Source organism: Cygnus atratus, chromosome 5 (genome assembly GCF_013377495.2).
Source record: "Cygnus atratus isolate AKBS03 ecotype Queensland, Australia chromosome 5, CAtr_DNAZoo_HiC_assembly, whole genome shotgun sequence".
Lineage (NCBI taxonomy): Eukaryota > Metazoa > Chordata > Aves > Anseriformes > Anatidae > Cygnus > Cygnus atratus.
This window is the reverse complement of record NC_066366.1, coordinates 58,421,382-58,443,703: the sequence shown is the minus strand read 5'-3', so window position 1 is coordinate 58,443,703 and position 22,322 is coordinate 58,421,382. Positions and strand designations below refer to the sequence as shown.

Sequence of the window (22,322 nt, the reverse complement as noted above, 5' to 3'; positions counted from 1 at the left end):
GAACCAATATTTTACAATGTTTATGTATTACATAGCAGTTAAAGCGTCTTGGAACCACAGTAAAGCAAAATTAAGTATTAGAAATTAACACTATTCTGAAATTAGATTTGTTTACTATGGAATCAAAGCTCATGCTAACATGCTGCCTACACGCATTCTATGAGAAGCTGTAGGTATTCACTACTAGTCTATTAAAAAATACCCACAGCTGGCTGCTTCTCAAAGCATATTAGAAAGGCAAGTTACCAGAAGGTGGGCCAACAGGATACAAACTCGTGGTTGTTTTCTACATGGATTCTGATTTTAAATAAGAACTCAGCTATCTCATTAAGCTACAACTGCAGCCTAAGTCAAAGTACCCATCAGATACCCACTGGAAACCCAAACTTCAGTAGTTTCAGAACTTGTGAAGGTTTTTCTTCCTCCATGCAACAGGAACTCTCATGGAAAGTAGATTTTTTGTCACTAAGAATAAGAACATGTTTCCATTTCATTTATCAGTGTGCAACAAGTAGAAAAAGTTATGGAAAGGTGCAACTTAAATCTTTATATACAGTATGAACAATAGCTTTATTACTTAGAATATGAAACTAAGCAGCCCCAAATTCAAGACATTTTGATATTTCTTCATTCTTTTTCCTGAATTTTTGCATCTAAACCCAGATCTTCAGAGTCAATATTGTTCTAACAATTATTGCTGTAATAACATGATGCAAGTTTTCTTGTGGTCATTGTTTCACATTCATGATATGAATCCAACCACATGCTCCTCAGCACTGGAAAGAATAAAGACAACGGAAGACATTTGAATCCAACAGTAGTTTATTACGCTCATTGCAGATGAAGTTAGATACTTCACTTACTAGTAAATACAAGTTTAAATATTAGTTGACAACCGCAGAAAGTGTACAAATACAAAAGTCATCAACAATAACAAAAACATTCTAATGTATTAACTTTTACACATCAGTTGTATCTTATTATACAGCAACCACTATATGATCCTCAACCAAAATCAGGGCTTGCACTTGAAAGCATTTTTTTGTTTTGTTTAAAATAAAAGTTCTCCAAGAGGTTGAGAGACTGGGGGGTTACAACTGCACTATTTCCCAAAATATTATCAACATATAGCCTTACCTAATACAAAGCTTTTTTATATTTTATGGATATTTGCTTTTAACAGGGAATGCAGTAACAAGAAAAATATATGCATATATTTTTTAAAAAAACTAAACAGCAGTATGCACTATTTTATATATGTGTGTATCTATACTGTATTACAGATTTCATATAAATCAAGTATAGGCCAAATTTTGGCATAATTTTAAGTGCATTAAGTTTAATACAAAACCCCCCTCAGTCTTTGCTCTTACTTTTAAAGCTACCTGTTACTGAATTCTCCTTTTCAGTTACGGTATTTTAAATGTCTGTCTTAAAACTCATTTTCATTTCTGGCCTTGACTTCCAAACAAAATAAATTTGTCAGAAAAAGCTCAGTGACTAATTTAGTCACAAAGTTTAGTCTAGATTGATAGGGCATATTATTTACACTTACCAATCACTTTAAGGTAGTTGTATTCTCCTCTGTACCCCTTCATTCTGTTAAATGGACACTTACTAATATGCAAATTATTTCAGGTGCAGAACTAAGCACAAAACACATTTTGTAATGCATAGAAAATTCGATTCAACTCCAGCATGCAGTTAGAATTAGAGAACACCTAAAAAGCAATATCCTCTCTACCATGATGCCTTTCTTTGTTTCCAAATTAAGTTTTGTTTGCCCTTGTTTCACAAAGTATTACAGAAAGAAAACAACTTAGTGACCCAACTAATCCATTTGACAAAGACAGTATTTACAGTAAATTTTAAATAGGCTTGTATATTTTTTGCAGAAACAAAAATACCACTTAAGCTTTACACTAGAATAAAGTCCTGGCATGAAGTCATTCAATGAGAATTCCTCCCACATAAAAAGTCAAAGTTTCCTCAAAGTCATTTGTAGAATATAGCAGTAAATTGTATAACCCAGAAACATTCTACATCTAAGGAAAACAGCGCAAACAATTACAGAAAATTAATCCCCCAAGAATTAACTCTCCTGCCAACATTTCATCTACTAGCATTCAGTGATCTTGTTATTCAGCACCACTATGGTACAGAGGAAAAAGTATCAATCAACTGCTGCAAACGTACAAGCAGTTCCAGCGACTAAGAAACATCTTCCAAGGTAAGCCCTTTAAAAGTCCTGTATAAACTGGGCTAAGTGGTTTTAAAAAGAACAGTCCCTTACAAAGTAAGTCACTTAATGCACAGTGTTTCATGGATGCACATCAGACTGTGGACACGACCTTCAGGGTTCACTCTCAATGAAATAAAGAACTAGGTGCAGAACTCCCAGCAAAGTTAGTGGGGGTTAGACAACAATGCCCCCCTCATACACTTGAAGTATTAAATATTTTATATATTGCATGTCAATCTCCCTTCTTTTGTACTGAGAAAGCAAACGCTGAAATAGAAACAACTTTTAACACAGCAGATGTATTTACTTACAGCATGCAAGGTTTGTTTTATGTATTTGAGCAGCTAACAGCCACTAACAGCCCTTAAGTATTTACAAGTTCAAACCAACAATCTTCACATAAGTAGCAATTGCTTACAAGAAGCTCAGGACACTCCCCAGGAAATAAGCAAGAAATGTGTAAAGAACACAGTGAAAGCATAGTAAAAATCGAGTAGCAAAGGAAAATATGCCAGCTTTTAAAATCCAGACAATCTAACACTGTTCTGGTAGAAAACAAAACTACACATCGCATTTAAAGATACCATTTTTAAAGAAATGCATCTTTCTAGTTGGTGTCTGTCCCCTCACCCCGAGAAAAGCTGTATGTAAGCTTAAGAAAAAAGTTTCTAAGTAAGTTTCTTAAAAAATAAAATCTCCCTTTGGTTTGCCAAATTGCCTTGATTTTCTTTTTTAAATTTGCAAGATAAGTAATAAGGCAAATGTGATCAGAGGCTGAAGGGCTTCACGGGTGATGACATGAAAGAAAGATGCTTCAACCCCAGTTCACAGAATGGGAAGCAAAAGCAAGAGTTTTATTGTAAACACGAAACTTTTTTCGTAAGACTAGGCTGCAGAACTTAACCCAAGATGCAATGCCTATGTTAGTCTATTTGAGGGCCAGGTCAGGAAAAAAGCTTCTCTCATGGCTTAAGGCAGTCTAAGACTAAATTGCTGTCTCTTCAGCCTCTTGGAAAACAGAACTTATTGCCAAATTACATTCTATGCTAATGTTAGTTTCAGTTTTGTATTTCACACAGTAGTTACATAAAACAAATTTATCTCATCTTTTTGTAATAAGTGTGTATCCCTATCTGCTTCAATAATATGGTATTTCTACCTTCAGGACTTTATGAACCGCAATTAAGAAAGTTCACTGTGACATGAATAATGTTTTTGCACCACTTCACGAGAGGTTTCAAGTGTGTTATCCTTCTGAAAAGACATTTAACTACATTTTTAAAGCTATGTTAAATTTAGTTATAAATAATTTGGCAGCAGCTGATGCTCACACTGGAAACATTTTTTCATGTCCAACTCTAGCAATAGCTTAGGGAAAAAGTGCTCTAGTTTTACCTGTTTTGTTATGACTGATTTGGAGAAATCTTATTAACCAAACATTTATTAAAATAAATATATCTCTTTTTTTAAATTTTTGTAGTTTTACAATTCTTTACTCTGTAACAGTAATTTACATTGCACGATATTTTGTGCTAAACTGCCCTCTTGAGCCAAGTCCTTTATAAAACATGAAAATAGAATAGTAAAAGTTATTCACGTAAACTACAGCGAAGTAGTTGCAGTCTTACAAATAGGGTTGTAAAGGTGCTGGATAAACCAACATTCTGATATGTATTTCCTGCAGACTAAACAATGTGGTACACAACGCGTGACATTTTGAAGTTACCCAATGTAATGTATAAAAATATAAAATATTATATATTTGAGTAACAGTAGAACAAGCTACAGTGCAATTTTCCTTAACCCAGTGAAAGCCCTACCTATTTGTTCCCCACCCATTCTACATTTTCCACAATAGGTTTTCTTTTCCATTAATAGTACAACAGAGCAAGCGCAGCTAGAGAAGACATTTAAGAACACACTAATTCTGTAAACCTGAAGTTCCTAGAAATCAAATACGTACCTTAAAAAAATGAGATTTGTTGACTCATCCTTTCTGTGCTACAATTTAAACATTCTTCACTATAAAATGTAAAACTAAGATATTTACTATGCCCTAAATTTCAGAGAAAATCATCCCATCGCTTTTATCAGACTTCAGACTAATGTAATTTGGAACTACAAACACTTGCTCAGGGCTTTAAACATAAGACATTTTGTGTACATTCCTCCCAGCTATTTATACAACAACTACCTTAGTGCACAAAGCCAAACCAGTGGAAATCCCTCTCTCAAAAACCTGGAAACGAATTTATCTTTTACTACACATGCAGCATAAAACTGCAATAAAGGAACTGACAGAAAACAGCTAGCTTGTTTCAGTGCATATTTCTGTTTTTGATTTTCTCCTATAAGGTAAAATCTTTTCAACTATAAAAGTTGTTTAACACACTTCAGTTCTTTTGAATACATTCATAGCAGTGAATTCTGAATGCACATCAGGAAGTCAGATTTTCACATCATCTAATAGGAGTGTACAATAACTTTGCTTTGAGAAAAGACAGGAATGGGAAGGTTTTAATTTACAAATTAATAATTTGGAGCTCATATTTCCAACAGAAAAAGACTTTTGATTCCAAATAATTTGTAAGAAAATGTAAGCTTTGTATTCTAACTATATTATTCCCTATACTTCCTATCCAAATTGTTTTTTTTCCGGGAAAAAAAAAGAAAATGCACTGATACAAAAACAACAGTAATTACTGTCTGGCCAAACAGTTAGATACCTCTTGCTGTAACACAACAGTTCCTGGTAACATATTAGGTAACAGTATAAGAGACAAAATGAAAAAAGCATGTGAAATTACAGTTCAAACATCATATACTATACTCATCACTGGAAAAAAGGATCATGAAAAGCTGAAAAGTGCATAACAACTCAAAATCTACATATGCAGAAGCCATTTATGCATCGACCATAGTGTCTTCTGAGTACTCATATCTACCTATCAGAATGCTTAAAAATTTAATTTGATCATTATATTATCTTACAGCTAAGTTGGGTAAAAGTGATTACCACCTTTAATACAGTATGTTAATGAATAAAAATACATATTTTTTCCAAGGATAAAGATTTTCTAAGCACATTCTAAAAACAATGGTCCTTCTCAATCAGTTTGGAATCATATGTAAGGTCCACTTCTTGATAGAATGGGGGTATTTTTTTGTTTATATTTTTAGATAATTAATTTTGAACATCTCTCCATTGTAAAAACAATCTCCAGAAAAATATATCCTCTTCCAGGAACTTACAATACACATTAAAAATACCTACAAATAGGTTATTGTCCATTTACAACCTCTTGAGCTCAAGAGCACAATTCTTGGGCCATTTCATTTATGCGATTTCAAACAGGCTGAACTGTGAACGTTCTGGTTAACCTGAACCATGCCAGCAACATGGACAATTTAACATTTAAAAGTATCTGCCTAATTACGTATGGTTTTAAACAAAGTTAGTCTTTTTACATCACAGTATATATGGCATTTCTTAATTTAACAACAGAAAGGCACAATCATTAACCCATAAGATACAGTACCTGAATCATACATTCTCTATCACTAATGCCAATCCAGACAGTGTATTCTGCATGGGAGGCTAAAGAAAAAAGCTTCTGTTTTTTTTTGTTGTTTTTTCTTTTTTTTGAAATTTAACCTCATTACAAGTTTGGTCCACTAAAATGCCAATTAGCTGAAATATCATGAGGCAGGACTTCAGGTGATAATTAAGGGAAACAAATTTGGCAGTGTATGGTCCAACAATTTAAATAAGTTCCTATGAAATGGCAAACAAATCATGAGTGAAGCTTCCTGCTTAGCTGTCAGACGTACCTGTTGAAACATCAGTGTATACAGGTACAGTATGACAGACATCCCAGGTACATTCACCGCATCCCGCACACAAACACGCAGACTTTGTTACAGCAATAAGGCCAGACATAGCATTTACAGAGTTCAGCACTTCTCAGGAACTGTACTTGACCCCTAGCCCCATACTACACCAGAGATGTGCAATGTCCTTTAAATGCTTTGCCTGCTAGGTATTGCTGTTAAAGTGAAGACTGCCAAAAGCCAAGCTCACTGGCCTTCCCTTAGCAAACTAGTGCACCTCTTCAGACAGCAACTAGCTCTCTTCTTCCTTTTTCAAGTGATCAATCTGCATCAAGAAAGACCCATAAAACTGAAGAGGCAAGGAACAACGAACACAAGGGAGAAGCCAACCATTCCATACGTAATATAGCGATAGGGAAGCTCGACTTCCATGCGCTGTCTTGCTTTCCGCACATCATCGAGCGGTATGCGAAATATTTTACATGCCAGGGGAATAGTAGCTTTTTTCATCGCTACTTTTGTTAGTAGCAGGATTATTACTCCAATCAACAACCGCAGTATGGCTTTTCCAAACACAGTCACAGTGAGAGAGGAAAGAGATAAAGGAAGCGTGTCGGGAGGAGGATCTAGGTCTATGCCCATCAGGTAGTTCACGTGAGAGCCACAGGCTACTCCGGCACCACAGCCCAGTATCTGAGCCGTGTCTCCTCGCGATGTGCTCCAGGTGTCCAGAGTAAAAGAGAAGATGCCCAGGGCTAAGTGGAGACTGATGATAATTAAAGGTGCATACTTGTAAGTTAAATTGAAGTTATCGATCAGGTCCACAACTGGATGGAAGACAATCAGGATGAGAATAGCATACAGAAATCCAGCAATAACATCCTGTGAGGAGAGAGAAAGATGTTTTCAGTGTAATAACTATTTCAAAAAATAAGTTACAGTAACATGGAGACAAACCTAGCTGCTCAGAGCTAAAATCTACTCGCAAATTGCCGTGTTTTCACATTTTCACATTCACTGCACAAGACTTTTTTTCTTTATGTTAAGGGTAAGGTAAGGAATTATATTTGGTCAACTATGAGTAGGACATCTGCATCACGATCAAATGATATTGTAGACCTACCTATTCACTGGCTACAACGGCCTTTATCCAGGACTGGGGCATTCCTGCCTACAGCCAGCACAAAGCCAGCCCAGTTAAATGGCTTCTGTCAACTTAAGTTTGCTGAAAAGCTCCATACTGGACCTAAGTGCCTGGGGCCAACACAAAGAGGGTTGGCAGCAAAAACTGGTGAGGCAGCAGAGGACTGCTGCAGCTAGGCGTTAGGGCAGCTGAGACTCCACACAACTCCAGCTTCAGAACAAAACACTGAAAAAACAGAACTGGTTCCAGGGGTGCAGCGATTAAAGCAGAGGAGGGAGAGGGGAACTTCTGTGTCTTCACACCTGAAGTTTGGTTTTATTATCATTTTTTAAAAGTGTCTGTTCTTAATGAAAAGGTTTCTCTAATAATTTTTCAGTTTATCATTAAGTTTCAACCACTGCTAATTAATCACTGAGTTGTAGACTATTTACAAGTGTCGTCACCTTTAAGAAGTTCATTGAAGGCTTTTTAGAAATCCAAGTACTGGAGAGCAGATCACCTTCATTCACATGAATATCAACTTCTCCATGAGCCAGGTGTGACTTCCATCAGCAGTATTTGTATTGTTCTGTCTTGAATTAATCATTTTTATTCACTTCCACTAATTAAATACCTAATAAAAGCTCTCATACAATTTAACTCATACAAAAGTCAGACTTGTTCATTTCAAAACTGATCACAACAGCCTCCTGCTGTATTTACCACCTTCCCCCCCAAACTCAGGCAGGATGGTTCATTTATATAATAGGTAACAAAATTAATGGAATTCACTCAAATGCTACCAAGATCCGAGAGCTCTGAATAACCCTATCTACGTGATGCACAGCTATTTCTTGTATGACTTGGTTCTAAGACATTATCTGTTGTCAGCTGAAGCAACAGTTCATCCCAATTGCCTTCCATTCAAATGGTTTTGACTCGGGAAGCCTCCAGATCACTAATGCAAATAAATCCCTCAGCTTTTCTCCAGCTGCCTTATTTTCATCCACAGGGATGTGGCTGCCCCATCCCTGGCAGTGCCCAAGGCCAGGCTGATTGGGGCTGGGGGCAGCCTGGGCTGGCAGGAGGGGTCCCTGCCCATGGCAGGGGCTGGGATTAGACGGGCTGTAAGGTCCCTGCCAACCCAAACCATCCTGGGATTTTCACATGCACCTTTTACACTTCCTTCATCCACCAATTTAATTGCTCATTACCAAGTTTATCACTTTGGTAGCTCTTCTCATTTTAGAAACTGATCTTCAAAAACATCTCTAGCCATCCTTAGCAGTGGTTTTACATTTCAGATCACTATTTTGTAGTGTTCTTGTTTTTCCCATTTTTATATTGCATGCAGTCACATGTATTTTTTAATCCTTTTTAATAGACAATTGTTTTTCGATGACGACAACTTTTTTATTTATTTTGAAATGTTAGTAAGGAAAACACTAGCACATGCTTTGAGTAGCTGACATGAAACCTGAGCAGACATTAACAGCCACTCCATTACCCTGCAAAATTACTTCTGCTCTGTTGAGGAAAAGGCAGTTTACACTTTGTAACCTTAATCACCCAATTCTGCACTAAGACTGCTGGAGTGTAAATTAACAGAAGCTTGACTTGCACTTTTAGCTACTGTATCAATGCTTTCAGAATGTTGCTAAACTACCATAATTTATCTTTAACATATGTGAGGAGAGATCTTTGTACTGATCAGCTTGAAGAATACCTTCTGAGACAGGTGCACGGAGTACCTCATGGGAAGACACAATATACAAACTTTCAGAAGAATGAATCACAGAATGCTTTGGATTGGAAGTGGCCTTAAAGATCATCTAATTCCACTCCCCATGCCCTCGGCAGGGACACATCCCACTAGACCAGGTTGCTCAAAGCAATTATTAAATAAATATATCTGACATTCCATTAATACTTCCAGAAATTGGCTAGATTCTGAGGTTTGTCTTCCTGCAGGAGAGATTTTAAATTTGTTCCAAATGTGCTTCAAGCAACACACCTCATTTCGAGTGAGCTACAGGTGCGCATATAAAACCAAGTTAACAGAACAAACTCGGTCTGCTTTGGTCTGTCACACCACATCGTGCTCACAATACACACAAGTCTGAATGAATTTGACAGTGGAAAAAATCCAAGCATGTGTTAGTTTGCAGAAAAAAACTTTCCAAGGTTGTTCTTCCTCAATTTTTGGATGCTTACAGGAATTCCTAGGGCTCCACATTCATAACCGAAGTTTAAATTACTATGTTTGAACTTATTTAAGATGCTGTAATGAATGATGCAGTTCTCACTTTCCATGTGGAAAAGAAAAACCTTCAGTGATACTGCCTTTCTTGTAAAACATCACTGGAGACCACTTCAATATAGCTCAACGTACCTTTCTTTATTCCACGCAACAAGAGCAAACACAATCTTAAAATACTGCAACCATATATCGACAGTTTTCTAAAAAGACTTCAGAATCTTTAAGATTAAGATTTAAGAAGTACACATCACTGTAAATCTTGATAATGCATTTGTTTACATTTTTGTTTCATTTAGCTGTCACTTCTTATGACAGATTCTGAGACTTTTGAGCAGTACTGTCATCCAGAAGACCTTGTACAGAAATCAGCAAATCAGCTACCCAGGTACTGCATCTGGGTACTAACATCATTGCTTGTATTGATCCCAAGTTTAGCAAATAACAGTTACAGAAACAAAGAAATAACGCAGAAACCCGCTAGAAAATTGACCCAAATTTTGGAAGTCAAGTACCCAGTTATTTTAGGGGAAGCCAAGAAATAGAGCTAAATGGGTCTGGCTGCTTCATTCCTGTTAATACATGATTGCTGCATGGTAAGGATAGCCTAGAAAAAGCAAGTACACATTGCAGATCATGTTGTAGTGTATGCTCTCTGCTAAGGAAATACAAGTATTCTGTTCCTGTATGTACCCTACACAACTTATGTACCTATCCTGTACTTTATATTACAGCATATTTTAAAATAAATAAAGCTAGATACAATTATTGTACTGTAAAAAAAAATAAAAATCAAGTGATGGAAGTTTATGAAACCAGAAATTAACAGAAATAGTTGAAATAAAAGTTTAGGATATCTTACCAAAATTGAATGCATTCCCATATAAATTCGACTACAGCAAACCAATAAACACCAGCAGAATGCAAGGATCAGTCCAAATATAAGGGGGTACTGGTAGGAAAAAAATGAAAGATTGTATTAGAATTTGGAGAAAAAAATCACTATAAAAATTCCATGGTTAACCCCACAAAAGGAACTTAGCAACAACCAATTAATGCAACTTCTGCTTACCCTTTTTCTTGCCCTAGCCTTCCCAAGCTTATCAGTAAGTCTGCTTTTTATAAAGTCAAAACTTTATGAAGTCAAACTTCTTCATTTTTTCCTTGTCCTCTTCCTTTGCATTCAGACTATACGAATTTCAGGCTGTTATTTCCATTTTTCTTCCAGACAAAGCAGTAACAAGTCAATGGATCTCTAATAGTCTTGCTGTGCTATGGTACCCTAAGTAGGGAACATAGCCAGGGTCAATCCTTGTGTTACAAACTCTGGAACAGTTTACTCTGGGTGAAGCAGCTACGTAACACGTTAGTACTGTCAACAGCTGTCCGGGCAGAATCTAGCAGTCCTACCTTTCTCCTGAGGGGGGGAAACACAACTCATAATAATTTACTGATGAGTTCAATTTTCTACAGACTTTTAGAGGTTCTGCAATCCTTGACTCAGTCTCTGAGCATCAGTGTGAAACTCCTAGAATAGTAATCCTCTTTGATCTCTATAAAGCCTTATCAGTTAACATGGCTGGTATGAGAAATTTATCAAAAATATCATATAATTGTTTCCAACACCTTTTGGTAGAAGTTATTACAAGGACCCTTCAATGGGGAAGAACAATTTACTTTGCTCATCATATACTAAGTTTCTACACTTTCTGCTAACTTTCATAGGTTTTTGGATAAAATATGCTGTACTAACTTCACATTTTACACCACAATAAGAAACACTTCCCCACTACTGTATTGCAAGATGTTGTACAAGACAGGAAACAACTTCCTTTTTCAGTTTTAAAAAAATATGTATTAGTTCTATAGAAGAAGTCACAAGACAAAAAATGACATTTCCAAAATTGTTTCACTTCCTACACAAAAGCAATGATACCAAGATGAACTTCTTATTATTTGCAATTTAAACAAGTAGTCTGGATATACTTGAATCTCAGAATAAAAGAAAACTTGCGAATTACAGGCAATTTTCTTGCCTTTTCCCTTGCTGCTTTTATGGGCAAGCTGGAAGGTAGAACATCCACCACATTAGAGAAAAAGATATTTAAATTACTTGGAGAAAGTCATCCTTTGTGAAGGCCATTTAACGGATTTACAAGCTTCTAAATCAGTCTTTCAACAAAAGGTCTGAGAAAGTATTACCAGCCTTCTGTATTATTCCATTATTCTTTGAATTCTCATCTCCAGGATCATGTTAATACGACAAACCAAAAAGAAAAACTCTCTCAGAAAAGTCAGGAATCTTCCATTTCACAGGAAAAACAGAATTCACATTAAAATCTGTTCTAAGTGCCCAGCTCACAACTGTGTTGCATCTGCTTTACACTAATTCATGGAGCAATATGCTTCTGCTACAGCAATTGTCTAGAAACTGTAACTGAATAAAATCACATTCCTAATAATTTATTTTTAACTGAAACGATGAAGGAATGAGCTCAGAAGCTGGAGCTTTGACAGGAAGATGAATGAAATGCCAGGATCAGCAGGCTGTAGCAGCTAATGATACTGGGATAAGTTTGGATTGTGGGGGAGAAGATGTTGGAGCAACTGAACAGCAATAGCCTAAAAAGGAGCATGAAGGAAAAGGCATGCGTGAGGAGTCCTGGGCAGGCCATTACGAACACCAGGGAAAAGTCAGAAATTCATTCCAGTTCTGGAAACGAAGTGATTGCTCTCAGTTAGGAACTTTCAAGGGAGAGGTGTTTGGGGAAGAATGAAACTGTGTCACAAACTCCCACTTTGAAGAAAACTTCGGAAAGAGTATTTGGCTCTCACACTTTTTTTTTTTTTTTTAGATATTATTGCAAACAGATGCCCATTAAAACATCCAAAACCACTCACCAGCTCAGTACCTCCGCACCAGAGCATCTGTATCCAAGAGCTCAAAACCTTCCCTATCGTGTCCCAAATAAAAAGCCAATGACACGTTTTACACTGATTCACACAATCTGAAATGCAGAAGAATTTTTAACTGAAGCACAGATTACTCTGACTGGGACAGAGCTCGTATGACCTGCCCACAAGTGTGTTTGCAGCACTAGGCACGTTCTGATTTTTGCTATTTTTAATGCATGATGATCATAACAGTAGAAGTCCTGAGCCCAGACAGTTTCTTTTCACCCAAACGAGCACAATATATCTAGCTGTAGTGTCTCCAGTCCACTATAAAAAAAATGAAACAATTATTCTAATTTGCTCTGGAATACTGTTCCACCATCAAACAGTTAAGCAGATTTTTGTGATTAGCTCCCACGCTAGGCCTTCTCTCCCATGCTCCCAACTGGCACACTTGGACAACTACCAGTTTATCTAAAGGGATAGCTATTTTAGAGGCTGATACAAAGGAGCTTCAGGCAGCCATCTCTGTGTATAACACACAAGAATAACGTTTAACCTACAGAAGGTTTTAACCTTCCTCTCTCCTGGTGCCTTCCAGTGTTACATCTGCACCTCCCAGCACAGCCCGCATAACCAACTGCTCCAGTTTTCCTCCCACAACCCCAGAACCCACCTGGGGAGCATCACAAAGCTGTAGGCACGCTTCTGGGCTCCATAGTTCACTGACCTCCTTAGGTGCAAGCAGAAACCAAGCCGAACCACCGCCCTGCTACAAGGCACAGCACCAATCCCTGCTTCCCCTGGGCGCTCGCTCCTGCCTCTTAAAAGCAACCGCTGGGTTCAAGAATTCCTCGAGCACCAAACCGGTAGCGCCTGCTTAAGATCTGCCTCAAGGTGATAAGGCAGTTGCAAATTTTGTCCTCACTCATAAGGGATGAGCACACCAGGTGACTAAAGGAGCACATTAACACTCCCACACACTTTGCAGCTCACAAGACAGCTGCTCAGCAGCGTGCCAAGTTGTAACGCCAACAGGGGATATCACCGTAATCCCTAAAAAAAGCTTATGCTATAAAGTTATTTCCAAATCACTGTCTGAAAATAATACGGTACCGAAGCACTAACGAGTGTTGTTTAAGTGCTGTTGCAACTGGAAAATAACTGCCCAGCTATTGTTTTGCATATACACACACACAGGTTATACCATGGCTGTTACACCATGGCTGTAGGTGTTTGTAACTTCCCACTGCCTAGGCATGTGAAATCCCCCAAACACCATCCGCCACCGACTTGCATAATGCCTTACAAGTACTAACATTTATCAACCCTGCTTTGCAAGAAACCGTATTTCACAAAGCTTCTCTCCCGGTTACAAATAAACCTCCAAAGAAAAAACAACTTTTACTACGTCTTCTACCTTAAATAGCTGTGGTACAAGATTAATGTGAAAGCTTTAATATAAAGTTATCTCAAGTACTTGTTGTGGAAGAAAACCATATTTTTTTATTTTATTTTTTTTTAAGTTCATTTGAGTCTTATTTTGGAAAAATATAACTTCCAAATTTATAAACGGGAATAGTTATCAATTACTTCTGTGTTATAAGCTCATATCTTGTCTATACAGTTGTATAGATAATACACACTCTGACAGTTTCTACTTAAATGAAAGAGACTAAATCAACACTGCAGAACTCCAGCAATTCTAGTCCCATGGTTCCTCACATGCCACATGAGAACCACAGAGGCACAAACCACCAGAGATGACAAGTTCACTTCTACCCTCTCTCCCAGGTCATCGCTATTCTTACACAAAAGGCATCGCATCTCCCTGCAGATGAGGCTCCAAAAAGTTGCCAGAGATCACAACTGGCAGAAGTAGGAAAAAAACAAAACCCAAAAACCTCCGTTCTCTTAGCTCGTTCCTTCTAAAAACAGAATTGACGCATCAATTGACATTCTTGACCACACTCCAAGTCACTTCGAGTCAGATTTAATACCATCCCCCAAAACTTCTATCTCAATCACTTCCACACCACCTCAACAGTTCTGAAGTATATGGAATATTTATCAAACCGTGTATGGCATACAGTGAGAAGCCTTGTGATTTGAAAATTGAAACAATAATATTCACATAGTACTCAGTCTGAACTTCAAAATCACATGTTGACTCAAAAATCAACATTAACCTGGTATTTTTCTCCTTGAGAGAAGTACCCACACTTCATATTACATCAAATCACTGATAACCAGCTTGCACAAATATTTTTCCCCAAAGGTCAGAATAAATCTTCGATAATATGCGTAAGCACGTAGCACACGATACTACAAAATGGAGCAGAGGCAGATGGAATTGACAGCAACGCAGAGATTGTAGATAAAGAAATGCAACATATAGATTAGGAAGATACAGTCATTGACATTTGGGCTTTTAAATGCTTGAATTGATGTTTCTCTGAAGGGGAAACATTCCGGTCTTTGTACATAAAAATGAGGGACAGATCATCAAGCCTTATGTTTCTAAGTGAGAAATTCCCATTTTCTTTAACCGCATCCCCTAAAGAGAGCTTGCAAGTGTGTAATGGGATCGCATAGCAAGCGCTTCCCTGAAGTGCCTGTCCTCCTCCCTCCCCTCGATCTGACTTGATGCCAAGAGTCTTAATAACATAACCATTGTTTAGAAATGCTCATAAGGAAACAATCCATCTGAAAAACTTTGACCTCGGTCAGAAAATTCCTTCTTTCATAACAGAACATTCGTTCAACGCTCATTTCTTTTACACCCCTGGAGTGCATTCTGTACCAGAGAAGTTTTCAATATCCACAATGGGTTCCAAACATTTTCAGTATTCTGTAGTATGATTAGAAAAGATCATCGAGTAATAACTCAGAAGTTCAGCTTAAGTTTGAAACAATTATTGTGGGACAGTTAGCAGGAAGAACCCAAGGAAAACTCAGAGCATCGTGCCTTTACCAAGAGGCTTGGGCTGTGCATGGGCAACAGCCTGTCCAAAAGCTGTAAGCGATGTTTACAAGATGACTGAGACACTGCTGGGCCGGCTGAGTACAAAACACACAGCATGTAACGATCATTTTTTGGAGACGGCAGAAAAGGGAGAAAAGGGTGGTTAAAAAAAAAAAAGGAAATAGCATTTATGAGTCATTTTAGGAAAAATAAAGACAAAAAAACAGTCTCTTCAAAAGATGCTATGGGGTAAATAACACTGAGCTACATTTATCAGTTACTTTTTCCTGCTGACCAACCTTAATATAAAAAAGCACAAAAATCTGAGCGATACATGCCTCTTCTTTGAATTCCAATATAAAGATTTCAAAGCCAGCCTTTCAGGCAGCTAAAGGTTTAATTTTCTGCTACACATCTGAAAAGACATCAAGAGTTGCAACAGGAGCTGCAGCCTCTTATTGCTTCTCCTTGCAACCATCACAAACGGCAGTCCCTCCCTCGGCACACCCAGCAAGAATCACCAAGAGCTTCCTCTCTTTATGCCCTCAAAACCTAGAGATATTTTTCTGCAAACTGAAGTTCTCTCAGCTCAACCAACAGACTTTATGTCAAAGTATGAGCAGTGCTTTGCACATGTGCAATCCACCAAGAAAAAAAATGGCTTCAGAAGCAAAGTATTCCCTTTGAATCCCTTCTGCACCAAGGACTCAGCCTCTAACCTTACTGTACTTGTTTTTGCATAGTCCCCCAAGATGCTCTACACAAATTAAAGATTTGCTTATGCAAAACTGAAAAATGTTGAATGCCAATCAATGCAGTTTGATAGGACAGGCTGGTGTGTAGCCCCAGCAGAGATTCCCCGGTGGGATTTGTAATAGGTTGCTTGCTCAGCGTAATTCAAACTTGTCAGAGTACCTGAATCAAAAAAGACACACCATTTTTTTCCAGCTTCCCCTACAAATAAGCTAACAACATTAATAGAGCCTAGAAAACACAACTTCACAACTCAACTACACAAGGCCAATGCTGACCTTTCAAATTCCCAGCTCTTTCTCAAGGCCTCCTGACGGCGGTATTTGGGGCTTTCAGATCACCTCTTCTTCACCGCTTTTCAAGTCAGAAGAGTTTTTGTTGGATTGTTTTAAGCAAACCACGCTTTTCTCATGAGTTTATTACGTACAACTTGCTTGCTGTAGAATTCCCACTATAGCAGTGTTGGGATGGGACTGTTCATCTAACCCCAACAGCTAATTAATCCCCCGCCCAGGGGAACCTGACAGAAGTTACCCTTCAGAAACAGGATAGCAGGCAGGCAATTCTAGAGGGAAAACTTAGCAGTGGTCAATCACAATGATGCACAACTCTCTGAAATCCCAATACAGATCCTGTCAAACCCATCTCATGTTATTAGATTCATCAGCTTTGGTTGATAAAAGTCACAGTGCAGATGAAAGACTTCTGGAGGGGTGTTTGACCCGGTGCCACGTTAAACACACAATTAGGAGCATGAGGAATCAGAGCATTAAGTCAATGAAAACTGGAAAATACCTTGAGGTGTGTCAAAGAAATGATTACAGAACCGATGACTACTGGAAGTTCAGCTGCAGTGCTTATTAGGGTCACCATTATCCTCAGTGGAGTGGAAAGAGTCATCGTGGACAGGATTTCTGTATAAAACACTGGCATGCAAGCACACAGGGAGGACAATGCTGCCATATTCAATGCTTTCAACTGCTACCCGAGATAAGCCCTTTCCACAGAGGTTGGTTAATGTAGTTACAGAGGCAAGCCGCTCATCAATCAAGGCTCCAGGCTCCTGCTGAGTGAGTATCAACTTAACGAGGTTTGTTCTGCCGCCTACAGCAGGAGCCTCAGCTCATTAAGGCAGGGCTCAGAACCCGTCACTGTCCCAGCCCAGCTGCTGCTGCCAGAGCCAGGCTAGGCACTGCAGGAAATCGGGCAGAAAAGGGCCTTTTCTGTCCCCCTGGCTGATCCTTTTTCCCCTGAAAACAAACCAGCAGGGTTGTGACACATCCAGGTACCATCCGAACCCAAGCAGTGTTTCTTATCAAGTACGAGTTGATGTCTATTCAAGAGCAGCAGTTCAAAGCCATCACATAAAATTAAAAAACAAACAAAAAAGGGTTTTTCCAATAGCCTCAGACTTAGGCTTTTGGAGATTTTGCAGATAACAATTAGCACCTCACACCACCTCTTCCTCCCTGCTCAGTACACTGTATAAGCCAACTTGCATCGAGCTGCAAATATTTCAAAGCAAGCAGGTTCTCCCCAGTGTGATAAAGGTTTAGTGTTTCCTACATCATATCAAGATCTGAAACCTCACTGTCTTAAGCGTTTGTCCTCTTATTTCAGGGTTTCAGAGCTTCAAAGATGGAAAGAAAAATATTAGTGTCTACAATGCTCAAATTCTGGTCAGTTTTTGATTTGAGCTTTGCAATTTGAGGTTACTGAAGTGTCTTTGAAAGAGGTAGTGTTCCCTGCTGAAATTGAAATATATATATATTTAACATATGATGCAAGTAGAATCAAATGATTCAGGCAAGCTCTCACTGAACAAGGTGAAACTGAAAAATTACATTCTACAAGGGACAGAACAGTTAGCTACAATGAAAATTATCTTAACATCTGACTTTCATCCCGAAGCACATCATTTGCATTGAACATTCCTTGTGTCCAAAATCTCTAACAAAAAATTTATCACAGCCATCTTTAAAATATAGTATCTCTGATAGAATTTTCCTGAAAAACTGCATTTATAAGCAAGTATTTTAGTTTTACTATGTATAGCCCCACATAGTTCTGAATGCTTTGTGAAAGGCATGGAATTGTAACAGGATTAGACAGACATTGAAAAATAGGAAACCACAAACTTAATTCAACAGGTTAAAAGAAAACCAACTGGAAATCAAAACTGTTGTTTTTAAATGGGTAATTTGGGCCACACCTACAAAATTAAGCGCAGATTTTCTTTGTTCTCTAGATTGTTCAAGGGAAAGACTCACAGACTGCATTTGATAGAAAATTATTACACAATACTAGGAAGTCATAACCCACTGAAAGCAAGCTCCAAGTAAGCTATACAGGAAAGTGATTCCCTTTTCATCTGAGTAATCTCTTCTAGAGAGTGGCTTTCTTTGGTTTATTATAAACCTTAAATTGTCAAACTCAATTAAAGTTACCTTTACTCCAGCAGTAGATCTCTGCACAGAGTTATAGCTGTATCTCCTTAAATTCACTCAGTCTCATTCCACTATGATTTTTCTGAACAAATAATGCTAAGATGTGGACTCATTTACTGCAATCGGTGTCCAAGTAATGCTTGCCTGAACACCCAGGAAAACTGTACCCCAATATCTGCCAACAAGTATAAATCTCACCACCTGGAGCTGCTGATACACAGCTGCAATTTAATAAAAGAGCTGTGACAAACTCTCTCATCATTAATAGTTTTCCAAGAAGTCAGGATGTCAGTTGTTTCATTCTTTTTTTAAATCCTATTTCCAGAACAGTATGACACAAAGGTTGTCATACAGATTCCAATTCCTGTCAGAGAAATATGGAGCACAGCAGAAGCATTAAATGGAAGCTTGTTTCTTTTTATTGGTATATTGAAAGATATTCAACATTCTACAGGTTACCCTTTAATAACTAGAAATTATTTTTAAAAGTCAGGTGTTCTTCGTTTTTTTAAATGAAAGTTTTGAAACAGTGGAAGTTTGTTTCAGAAAGGTCGTTTTTCAGATCTGTTTCATAGACAAAAATCAATTCATCTGAAGACTCAATTTGCCCCCCAATTTCTTAAGTGTGGTTTTAAGTGAAGAGCATTAAGGGTGAATATTTATAATTTCTTAATATGCGTTCATTAAAAATGCATCTGATTAATTAGCACAATATTTCTGTAGACTGCAGCTAAACTTAACCTGGTTAAGTTAAAAAAAATAATATTTAACACTTTGTCAATTTGCCAGTTGTATAAAAGCAATCAAGCCAGGCTGTCCTTTGTACGCATGACAGTGTGTACAAAATAACTGACTGATACTACCAAATGAGCTTTCCTACATGCCAGGAAAAAATCCCGTTCATTCTTTAGGTGACATCAGCCCCACACATCTAACAAAAATACTAATCAAATATTCAGATTGCAGTCAGTCATAAAAAACAATGTTAGGCTTAAGCATCTCAGTGACAGAACTCCAAACATTTATTCTGTGAACACCCACAAAACGTGACACCCGATGCCTGCACAGATGTGGCAGAGTAGGATTTCACATTTTCCTAGCAAAGAATATGAAAGCCCCTAAGGGCTTTCTTTTGGGCACATGGTATCACCTTACACAAACAGATACATAAGCTTTGATAAATAGAGGCCAAATACCACTCAGTGTCCAACCCTCAGCTCTTTCTTTCCTTTCAGGCACCCATTCGATACACTAAGATAAAGCCACAAAGTGTCACGCCGTGACAGCACACAACTGGTGACTGCTAATAGTAACTGGAAGATAAGGGTTCATCTCCTGCATAAAGCTTAAGAAAAGGGTTCTCTGCAAAGGTGACACATGTGACTTAAGATAGCCAGGTATTATAAAAGAATTTGTAAATATTAACAGCTTAAAAGTAGACTTACTGCTTAATTTGTTAAACATTATGCATAGAATGCTAAAACCCTATGTTTGTTGCCTGGAAAACGCTCTCCTCCATTTACTACTGGAATTGGTGCAGTGATTTGGAGAACCACGTACATGTTGCGCTTTCTTTGGAGTTGTGTTGTCCGTACCGCAAGCAGCCAGCACCGAACCAAGAGCACAGCTTGCGTACACCAAATGTTCTGTGTTACTGCAACTTAACGCACACTGACTCAAAGTGCAATAGACACATCTCCAGATTTTGCTGAATGAAGGCTCTGAAAAAGTTCAGAGATCAGTTCCTGCTAATTATTGGCACGTTAATAGTTGTAAAGCCATCTGAAAGTACATGTACTCCTCAAAGCAAAAATAAGCATCTCCAGTTTACATGCAATTAACCTAAAAAAGAAGAGTTAGAGAAAAGGCAAATTGATTCAAGCTAGAGTGCCTCAAAGAAAAAAAAAAAAACAAAAACCTTTAGATCCTGACTTGCCACCCCATTCTCAGTCAGCAGGACCAAAAGCCTAAAAAACATCTAATGCCTATCCAAATGGTGTACATGCAAACCATCCAGCCTTACAACAGCTAACCTGAAAAACCTCGAGAAGGGCGTGCATGTTCCTAGGGCAGATTTTTAGGGCACAGCGAGGCGATCGCTTGCAGTAAGACTTGGGCTCAGAAGACGAGGCAATCACTTAAAGTAAGGCTCTGAAGACAGAAATACAGGAACTGCTCAGAAATACGGCAGAAATATCAGGATATTAGAACTGCTCAGAAACATGACGGAAATACTGGAATATTGGAACTGCTCAGAAATACGACAAATACTGGAACTGCTCGGAAACATTACAACTGACTGCTCTTACAGCCTGAGCACTCGCCGGGATGCCTGAAAAACGAAGCAGCGATTGTGCAGGGGAAAGGAGCAGGGATTTCACATTCCACCCCCACCCAACCCCTTCCTCCCCCTCCACAAAACCCCCCCGGGGGTGCATGTACCCCGGGGAGGGGGGGCACGGCCGGTACCTGCCAGCGGCCGTAGCTGAGCAGCAGCAGCGCCAGGGGGATGGCGGTGCCCGACATGGCGTGCGTGGAGGGCATGCTGTACTCGGAGCTGTAGAACACCTCCAGCTTCACCACGGGCGGCGAGGCGGGCCGCGGCCAGCGGACCACGTCCTTGGTGCACTGCCCCACGTACATCACCCACACCCAGACGATGACCAGCCGCCGGCCCAGCCAGGCGTCCACGTTCCAGATGCAGAAGGGGAAGAAGAGGATGTAGAAGAGCTCGTTGCCCAGCTCCGTGCCCAGGCTGAACAGGTAGTACAGGAGGCGGCTGCGGGTCGAGAACTCCTGGCAGCCCTCCTCCTCCTCTGACAGGGAGTTGCGCCGCGGCCGCCGCCGCCACCCCTGGGGGCCGCCGTCCCCCGCCGTCTCCCGTCGCCCGCCGCCCGCGGGGCCGCCGTTAGCCACCGGCCCCCGGCCCCCGGCTCGCTGCTCCGCGTCGGGCCAGCCGCAGGGCCCCTCCACGCCGCACAGCCGCTGGAAGGCGGCCACCTTCTGCGGGTCCCGCAGCCCCGCGGCCAGGCGGCGGCACGCAGCCATGGCCGGCACCGCGCGGGGCGAGGCGAGGCGAGGCGCTGCACCGGGAGCCCGCCGCCGCCTCCGCCCTCAGGCTCCCTGCCCGCCCGCCTGCCCGCCCGCAGCCTGGCGTCACCGCCCCCCTCGGCGCCTGCGCACAACTCTGGGGAGCACGGGTGGGGCGCTCCCCGCCAAAGCTGCTCGCGGCGCGGATTGGTCGTGGTGGGCTGCCGGTCCCGCCCGCAAGGGAAGGGGGAGCCAATCAGGGAGGGGAGGAGAGGGAGGCAGCGGGCGGCGTGCCTCTGCCACCGCCTCACCCTCCGCCTCAGCCTCCACTTAAGCCTCGAGCGTGAGGCGCGGCCGCCTACTCCAGATGTCTGTGCTCATCGCCGTCCCCAGGAGCTGTTTGTTTGTCCTCCCTCCTGTCCCAGGCCGAGCCCGTCTTCCTCAGCTTAACTTCCACTGCTCCCTGCTGCCCAACAGTTCTGTTCCCTGCCCCAGTACCCCAGCACATCTGTACTCTGCCTTAAAATCACAAGGTTAAACAAGTGGGAAATGAGCTGCTTCGTGCTGTCTGTGTAAAGGCATGACACAAGTGGCTGGTTAGCCTAACAGCAATCCCAACCAAAAGGAGATTCTGTGTGGAATTCAAATAATAGTATCTTTGGACCACATGGCCTTGGAGGTCTTTTCCAACCTTAATGGAATATCCTAAGTTGAAAGGGACCCACAAGGATCATTGAGTACAACTCCTAAAAAACTCCTGGTTTTGCTGCCCCTTATTA

The 22,322-nt window shown here is 39.9% G+C and overlaps 1 protein-coding gene across 1 annotated transcript; it reads right to left on the bottom strand.

Annotated features, from left to right (window-relative positions):
• Positions 1 to 806: 806 nt before the first annotated feature.
• SGPP1 (sphingosine-1-phosphate phosphatase 1) lies at positions 807 to 21,652 on the bottom strand. The gene is made up of 3 exons (XM_035551366.2): positions 20,983 to 21,652; positions 10,316 to 10,405; positions 807 to 6,955 (listed from the first exon to the last, which is right to left on the bottom strand). Exons 1-3 carry the CDS (start codon positions 21,559 to 21,561, stop codon positions 6,404 to 6,406), a joined length of 1,221 nt encoding a protein of 406 aa, XP_035407259.1. The 5' UTR covers positions 21,562 to 21,652; the 3' UTR covers positions 807 to 6,403.
• Between the last annotated feature and the right edge of the window lie 670 nt (positions 21,653 to 22,322).

Coding starts and splice junctions, on each gene's coding strand:
- SGPP1 (XM_035551366.2), bottom strand. CDS start 21,561: ATGGCTGCGTGCCGCCGCCTGGCCGCGGGGCTGCGGGACCCGCAGAAG. Junction 10,406..20,982: donor TCAGCTACGGCCGCTGGCAG/GTACCGGCCGTG, acceptor TTTTCCTACCAG/TACCCCCTTATATTTGGACT. Junction 6,956..10,315: donor TGGGAATGCATTCAATTTTG/GTAAGATATCCT, acceptor CTCTCCTCACAG/GATGTTATTGCTGGATTTCT.